This window comes from Spinacia oleracea, chromosome 1 (genome assembly GCF_020520425.1).
Source record: "Spinacia oleracea cultivar Varoflay chromosome 1, BTI_SOV_V1, whole genome shotgun sequence".
NCBI lineage: Eukaryota > Viridiplantae > Streptophyta > Magnoliopsida > Caryophyllales > Amaranthaceae > Spinacia > Spinacia oleracea.
Window position 1 is genome coordinate 91,591,067 of NC_079487.1, and position 8,539 is coordinate 91,599,605.

General features: G+C 43.0%; 1 protein-coding gene across 1 annotated transcript; it reads left to right on the top strand.

The window, feature by feature from the left end:
• Positions 1-5,584: 5,584 nt before the first annotated feature.
• Positions 5,585-6,979, top strand: LOC110803881 (uncharacterized). The gene has a single exon (XM_022009422.2). The coding sequence runs from the start codon at positions 5,585-5,587 to the stop codon at positions 6,977-6,979; it is 1,395 nt and encodes a 464-aa protein (XP_021865114.2).
• The last annotated feature ends 1,560 nt before the right edge of the window (positions 6,980-8,539 follow it).

Consider the following 8,539-nt stretch of genomic DNA (forward strand, 5'->3'; position numbering starts at 1 on the left):
TTCCGCAAGCTAAATCTGCAAAACAGGTACGATCGAATCAAAAGAATGAAAAGAAAGAAAAAACGGTTCCTGGGGCGCAGTTTCAACGCCCAGGACCAGGCGCCGAAAATTCCAGCGCCCAGCCCTGGGCGCTGAAACTCAGCCCCAGGCAAAAAGAAATATATGCAAAAAAAACATACATGTGCGCAAGGAAAAATCGATTACCTGCAGTAATAGGGGGCTTCCCTTAAAATGTTCAGATTTCGCATCCTTCTTCAGCTCATCCGCACTCAGCAAAGTCTCGGCAACAACCAACGGCATAATAGAATAGCAACTTTCCATCTGGCTAATCAAAGGGATCAACCTTATGTCACCGAACTCACCATTGTTATTCGACAGCAAATAATGATTCAACAAGCAAAATACAAGGGCTCGAATATTCAATTTCTGTTCGGTCATATTCTTACTAGGCCTAAAGTGATGTTTTACAAGTTTCGCCAAGTTAACCTTATCATCTACAACGATTTCAGCAAACATGTTATCATCTAGCCCTAGGAAAGCCCTTATGGTTGTTTTACCCTCTTCAATAGTGCCAGGGGTAACAGGAGTAGCATTACTAGGATAACCAAGGATCGCAGCAAATTCATCAGGCAAAGGACATATTTCATTGCCCCGAAAGGCAAAAACATGATGATCGGTGTCCCAAAAGCTTAGGGCAGCATGCAGAAAGTTATAATCAATATTAACTTGTTGTAAACCTAAAAGTGCCTCTAATTGGTATTCTTTTAACAAAGCTTTTTCTGTGGGAGTAAGTGCCCGCAGCCAACGCCTAACAGTCCGTTGGAGTGAGAAAGTAGGGATCGACATGGCAAAAGCAGTGAATAATTAGAGCACAGCAAAAGAAGAGAAAGAATTTGAGAGTGCTGGAAAATAAGGACGTATCTAGCCCCTATATATAGCTGAACGCACCCAATGACATCCTGATCCCATTCGGAAACGTGTTAGGAAATCCGAAAATCAAATATTACCAGGAAAGGACTTTCAGCGCCCACGCCTGGGCGCCGAAATGTTTAACGCCTGAACTGGGGCGCCGAAAATGCAGCCCAAGGCCCAGATTTCACAAAAACACGGAACAGGAAAGGACTTAAGACCGTGTTGCTAAACACGAGGCCCTATTGCAAGTAAGATCAAGCCCAAAGCACCTTTAGCTCCCAAATAAGCAAAAAAATATAACATTAAAACTTGGTTGAAACTTAGACTCGTCTCAGAAAATACTCAATGTACACTTTTCAAAAAAAAAGCAAGTTAAATATCATGGTCATTCTTCGAAACACCAAAAATATGTGTCGTCAAGTCATTGGTTTTCCAAATAAAAAATGTCTGTCTGTCAAAGGGTTAATCCGGGCCAAGCTAAAACCGGATGTCGCCTGAAAACTAAAGTCGCACTCCACGGCTTCGCTAAAGTAGCACACTAATATAGGAGGTCGCTCGCACATACGAGTATGACCCCAAACATGATTACAAGATGCGAAAAACAACCGACGAGCCCCAGTGCTTGGGGGCTCGCGAAAAAAATAGACTCCAACGAGGAGCGCGCGATCAAAGTCACATTCCCAGACTGCGCCATACACCATATCATGTTTGGATATCTCAAAAAAGAATAACAAATAGGTTCGACCTCATCGAAAGGACGTCACTGACGCTTGTGCACGGTCCTCTGATCAAAGACCAAGTCGAGCCGTAAAGACTAGCTCGAAATCACGAAAGCGGACGGTCGCAAGACAAAGATCCGTCTGAACACGTTGTCAACCCACGTTCAGGTTACAACTAAATTCGAGCACCCCTCGAAAGAATTCGCTCTTGCAAGAATGAATAAAAGAAATTCTCAAAAGAAATCACAAAGAACCAAAGAAATAGGAACTTGCCCATCTTCAGTCGGCAATATCGCATCACAAACCGCGCGAGTTCCCAAATCGAAAAGAAAACGAATTCAGGGACGTCCACCCTCAGCGGACAGGGCTCGCCCACCCTCAGCGGGCGGGGTCTACGTCACTAGCCGCGCAGGTCCTCAGTTTTCGAAAGAAATAAAATCTTCAAATTTAAAATAGGTTCGCCATCTTCAGCTGGCGGGGTCTACGGCGCAAACCACGTAGGTCCTTATTTTCAAAAAAGCAAAATAAATTTCAAAATAGATTCGTCCACTTCTATCGGACGGGGTGTCCACCCTTAGCGGACAAGGTTCGCCATCTTCAGCCGGCGGGGTCTACGTCACAAACCGCGTAGGTCCTTATTTTCAAAATTTCGAAAACAGATTCATCCACTTCTATCGGACGGGGTGTCCACCCTTAGCGGACAGGCTCGCCATCTTCAGCCGGCGGGGTCTGCGCCATTAAACCGCGCAGGTCCTTAGTCGCTGCAGCGATAACTTTTGCTGGATTTTCCTTCGTTTTACGTCCTATAAAAACAAGGGTGCTGGATCTTCCTTCGTTTTACGTCCTATAAAAACAAGGGGGTTTTCTCGTTTAGCTAGCCCTGAAAATGAGAATCTTTAAAAAAAAAACGTTTTATCTCGTGATTGGGCTTGGCCAGGCCCAATTACACTTTATAGCTTTGATTTCGAAAAACTCTGTAGCTACTCCCAATGACAAAGTGAGGGAGTTTCTACGCACCTTTAGATCCTTCCAATGACAAAGTGAGGAAGTTTCTATACTATCAGTTGACAAATCCCAATGACACGTGAGGGATATGTCGACACTTCAAGTGATGACCCTTAAGTCAAATGTTATCACTCGGGGGCTCGTGAGACCCTCGCAAAACAGGTCACATACACCATGGCTTGTGTGATGCACTCCGTCTGATACTTTGACCATCGTCTTACTCCAAGACTCAGTCAAAGTGGGGGCTAACTGTAGACACCTACTTTTGTCCCCATTCCCGAAAGGGAAAGGTTCGATGATGAAGACGTAAATCTCCACTTGACAACGCATCTCCTATAAAATAAACGAATCTCGATTCCCCATTTCATTTCACCCGAAACCTGCTATTTATGGAAACCTGCTAAAAATAGTAACTGCAGTAAAAGGTAGCTTCTAAAAGTGGCAAATCATAAAAAATAGAAACCTGTCAGAATTAGGTGTTGCATTCCAACATAAATCCTAAATGAGATAGAAAACTGCGAGAATCCTATTCCTAATATGATTCAGAAATAAGAGTTACGTATTAATTAAAATCCTAACGAGCCTAGAGTTCGTAACGGGCCCAGACGCATTCCGTCATAAAATTGATACGCGCTAAAAGACTCGAATTAATCTCAAACTCTACGGATTTCAGGAATCCGAATCTGACTAAACAAAACAGCCCAGACCCTATTTTCAACGCCTGGCTCTGGGCGCCGAAATCTTCGGCGCCCAGGCCTGGGCGCTGAAAATACCTGGGTACGTGTTTTTTCCTAATTCTTTGTGGATTAGAACTCCGCAATTCTATCTTTCCACGAACTCTTCCCTATAAATAGGCCCCTAAATTCGACGTGAAAAATACACACGACAACACACAATTATATTCTGAGTATTGACTCCAACCCTTAGCCTAAGCCTCTCGCTGCGAAATTGTTCACGCGTTCTGTCGCAATCGATCCATAAATCGAACAGAACGTATCCTGTCCCATAATTGAGATTCGTTAAATAAAAAGGAGAAATAGCAAAGTCAAAGTGGTTAGTTTTCTGAGAACCGTGACACACCTCTCAAGGGTGCGTCGTAATGTGTCCCTTTTCGATGATTTAACTGCTTTCCTCGCCCTTTTTATGAACTGTTAAACTAACCTAATCTGATTGTTCTATCACGCCTAACAAATATAATATTTTTGGGAAATCGGATTATCATGCTAGGTCCCTTAATGCTATTTAAATCAGATAATCACGATCGAATTAGTGTTATATGTTGCATATTGCTAAAATCAACTCAGATTAGTTTAATAGTTAACGCATGTCCCTTCAATTATTTATGCTGAGCTAGTAAGGATATCCTGCCTCTGGAGTTATCGACGAGCGAAGTACTCCTCTCGGTAGTTACAGTCTCCCGAACCCTCCATCTCTACCTTGCGGGTGTATGTTGAGAGATCCCCACACCAGAGATCACAAGGGAACCTACGGCCGTCGTGGTCAAACATAATTGCACTCCCTTTATGTCACGATAACCGGGTTTTGTCAGTTTTTCTCATTGTCGTTAAAAACTGAATGGCGACTCCTATATTACTAGTCAATTGGGTGTAAACTCACAGGAAATCCAATTACACTTGATTGAATAAAAAGAATCGTCACACCCACGAGGGACGAGGTCACGCATTAGCCTCGCGCTTTTTCGACCCCCTCACACATTTAGGATTTATGTTGGAGTGCAACACCTAATTCTGACAGGTTTCTATCTTTTATGACTTGCCACTTTTAACAACTACCCATTATGGCAGTTACTATTTTTAGCAGGTTTCCATAAATAGCAGGTTTCTATAAATAGCAGGTTTCTGGTGAAATGAAACGGGTGATTGAGATTCGTTATTTTATAGGAGATGCGTTGCCAAGTGGAGATTTATGTTCTCATCATCGAACCTTCCCTTTCGGGAATGGGGACAAAAGTAGGTGTCTACAGCGAGGGAGGCCCAATTATGAACAAAACGAAAGATCAAATTGAGGAGATAATTGAGGATGTAGTTCAAAACTACCAATCTTGGCATGTAGGTGCAAGGAGTTACGATGGGAAAGGTAGGAGTGAAGATGGTAAGGGTTCGGTGTACTCCATAGAGCAAGCACGGATGATAGAGAAGCTTAGCTCACGATTGGAGAAGCTCAAAAACACACCAAGCCAACCGCCATCACCGTCTACAATCCCTCCTCCCTCGGCCACTCTTCTCAATAAGGGGAAGGGCAAGGTTATTTCTTATGGCTCAATGCCTCCGGGCACATTCTTTTGTGAAAATTGCCAAGACTATAGTCATTCCCGCGATGCATGCCCCTTAGTTCATAACTTGTCATTTTTGGATTATGGCCCTTCGTATGAAGGAGAGTTTAATGTAGAGTATGCTAATGCCATCAATGAGAGGTGTAGGAATGATAACCCTAACAATCCTAATTTTGCTAGGCAACCTAGAGGGCCCTCCATGTATGGTCCCCACCAAGGCTATGGCCAAGGAAGTGGGTATGATAACCAAGGCCGAGGTGGATATAGAGCACAAGGCTATCAAAGCCAAGTGCCCTATGGTCAATCTCAAGGTTTTGGCAATCAAGGCCAATACAACCAAGGGGGTTATAATCCCAACCATGAAGGTGGAGGGGGTTATAATTACTCTTATGGGCAATTTAGGGGTTTCTCAAGTGGGGGTTATCCTTTGAACTCGGGAGTTCCTTATGGCGCATCTCATTTGCCACCTCCCGGATTCAATGGACCGAGGACCTTTGGCAACCAATATCAAGCAAACCTTAGTGGTTATGGCGTTGCACCTCCACCACTCCCGCCTCTCAAGTCAAATCTTGAGGCTCTCATGGAGTAATTTGTGGGGGCGCAAGCCAAGAAGAACGTTGAGTTTGAGGATGGATTCAAGCAATACAATACTCATATGAGAATTATTGAGACCCAATTAGCTCAACTCGCTAATACCTTAAAGGAACAACAAGTGCATACTAGTCTCCCACCCCAAGGTCAACCTCCTAAGCAAACGTATGCAATCACGACAAGGAGTGGGAAGACTTTAGATGATGTTCCTAGAGCTAATGAGGTTTCTAAGTCCAATGGGAAGGATCAAGAGGGAGTCGTTGAGTCTAGCGACAATGATGTGGTAGAAGAGGAGCCTCCCATCGATAATGTGGGTGATACCCCTATACCAAAAGAGGCAACTTTTCTACCTCTCCCCACTCCTAAACTCCCCTATCCTCAAAGATTTTTAGGCAAAAAATTGGATGATCAGTTTTCTAAGTTTCTTGATGTGATTAGCAAGTTGCATGTCACATTATCTCTCACCGAGGCACTCAAACAAATGCCCCACTATTCTAGATTCATGAGAGATGTTCTTCGTGGCAAGAGAGGTTGTGAACCGAAAGAGACCGTGCAACTCACGGAGAGTTATAGCGCTCTAATTCAGCACTCCTTTCCCCCAAAACTCAATGATCCCGGGAGTTTTTCTATCCCTTGTAGCATTCAAAAGCTCAAATTCGAGAATGCTCTTTGTGATTTGGGGGCAAGTGTGAGCATCTTGCCATATAAGATCTATGAGAAGCTCAATCTAGGTGATCTCTCTCCTACCGCTATGTCATTGCAACTAGCCGATCGATCGGTTATGTTACCATTGGGTAGGATTGAGGATGTTCCCCTCGTGGTTGGCAAGCTTACTTTCCTTATTGACTTCGTTGTCTTGGACATCGATGAGGATGCCCATACTCCCATTATATTGGGGAGGCCATTTTCGGCCACCGCAGGTGCTCTTATTGATGTGCAAGGGGGACTAATCACCTTGAAAGCGGGAGATTCAAAAGCTAGCTTCAAGCTTCCCCTTGGTGAAGGGTGTTTTGCAAAGATGAAAACTTGTATGAAGGTAGAAACTATTGCTTGTATTGAGAGCTATTGCTCACATGCTAACCCTTCTAACAACTTTCGTGTTTCTAAGTGTGATAATGAGCCTTCTAGGTCCTCTCCCGATGACAAGGAAGTCCATGTGATCCCAAGGGTGTTTGATGATACGTTTGATGATGTCATATCCATCCCCGATATGTTTGGGATGCATGTTGATGGTGATGTTGGGGCTACAACCTCCAAGGTGATTCATGAATCAGCAAACAAGGCAAAGAGACCCAAGAAGGCTAAGAAGCCCAAGAAAGCCAAGGAGAAGCTTGGTGGCGGATTGTTTGGTTGGCACCTTATGAATGGTGATGTCGGTACATTGTTTGTGCCCATGGGGGCAAAAAGAAACTTTTTGACTAATGATGACCCCAAGTTAGTTGCATTTGACCCCCCATGAGTTTTGGGGGGATTCGTCAAGCTAATGACGTTAAACGAGCGCTACCCGGGAGGCAACCCGGTTGTCTAACCCTTCGATTTCATTTGCTTTCGTTTCGTAACTATTGTTCCATTTGTGCATATTTGTGGTGTATTTCATTGCGGAGGGTTCATACTTTCCACCATTTGCCTTGCCCGTCTATATTTTGGCGAGTTTGTTCGGGTTTTAACGGTTCTTTGCGGGACTTGCTCCCACGATACTTCCGGTAAGATCCTTCTAACTCTATTGGATTCTTTAGGGGACGGGCATACGTCATGTTGGGGCATTTGGTTGGATGGGTAGCTGTGCCCCTCCTTGCTTAGTTTTAGGCCTTGAGGACATGGCCTAATTCTGGCTTGGGGGGAGTTTTTTGTGTGGATGCCTACTTGTTGATGCTCATTGCTATGAAATCATACCATTATGTGCTTGTTTCTTTGTTTTTAGTTCAATTTAGCTTGATTTTTAGTTTCTTTTCTTTTCCTTTTTGTTTGTTTCTTTTTGTTTCCTTTTCGGTGTGTTTTCTTATTTTCTTCCTTTTCCTTTTGTTTTGATTTCCTTTTCGTCAAGGCAAAATTTTCTAGGTTTTCTTAGGCAAAATTCTTGATTGGGGCATATAAAATTGGAACTTGTAGATTAGAATGCTTTTATTCCTAGTTGGTAGATTTTTACACGGTTCTTAATGTCTTGGGTCGAGTCTAGAATTTGGTGTCAAGAAAGTTGGTTGAACTATGGGTAGCATGCGTCATGAACTCTTGGCTTGTGGTAAGATGGTGTCGAATTCTCTAGTGATTTGAAGCCGGAGAGAATGGTATTTGCTCCCTTGTGAGGTTCATGTTCAAAAATAAGCCCAAACACATATATATTCATTGAGTGGCATGGATCCTTAGCATTGACTTTCTTGTCTCCCGAGTTTGACCATTTCCTTCCCGAGACCGCGACCGAACTACTTTAGGGGACGATAGAGGCATTTCTTTCGGTGACTATTTTTCTTTTTAGTTTAGAACTTTATTTTCTATTTTTCTCATATGTTTTTGTTTGCATTTGCCCCATTGCTAGCCTTGACCCTTCATTTCTTATGAGCACAATACAAGCCTAATAGCCTTTGTTTTGTTTTCACCCTTAGAAGTGATAGTGAAGCTTAGAGCTATGATGCTTGATGTTTTGGATTGATTATGCAAAGTTGAGGAATGAATGTTGTTTGGTGTGAATGGCAAAGCTTTGGAAGAATGTTGTATATAGTGAATAATTGATGCAAAAAGCAAAAAATAGAGTTAAATTTTGAAAAAGCCAAAAATGGAGAAAAACAAGGCATGAAAAGTTTCATTTGAAACGGAAAAAAAAGAGGAAAATCAAATCAAGAAAAAAATGCAAAAAGAGTTGTAGTTTAGAATTGTTGTTGAATAAGCTTGGGGGTACCCCAAAATAAGTGGTAAGGGTTTGTTTTTGGTTGATTATGCTTGAGTTGAGTTCTCATTGCGCTTCACTTTAGGTATGAGCACCAAATTGCCAGATTTATTCCACACCTTACCCCTAGCCTACGTT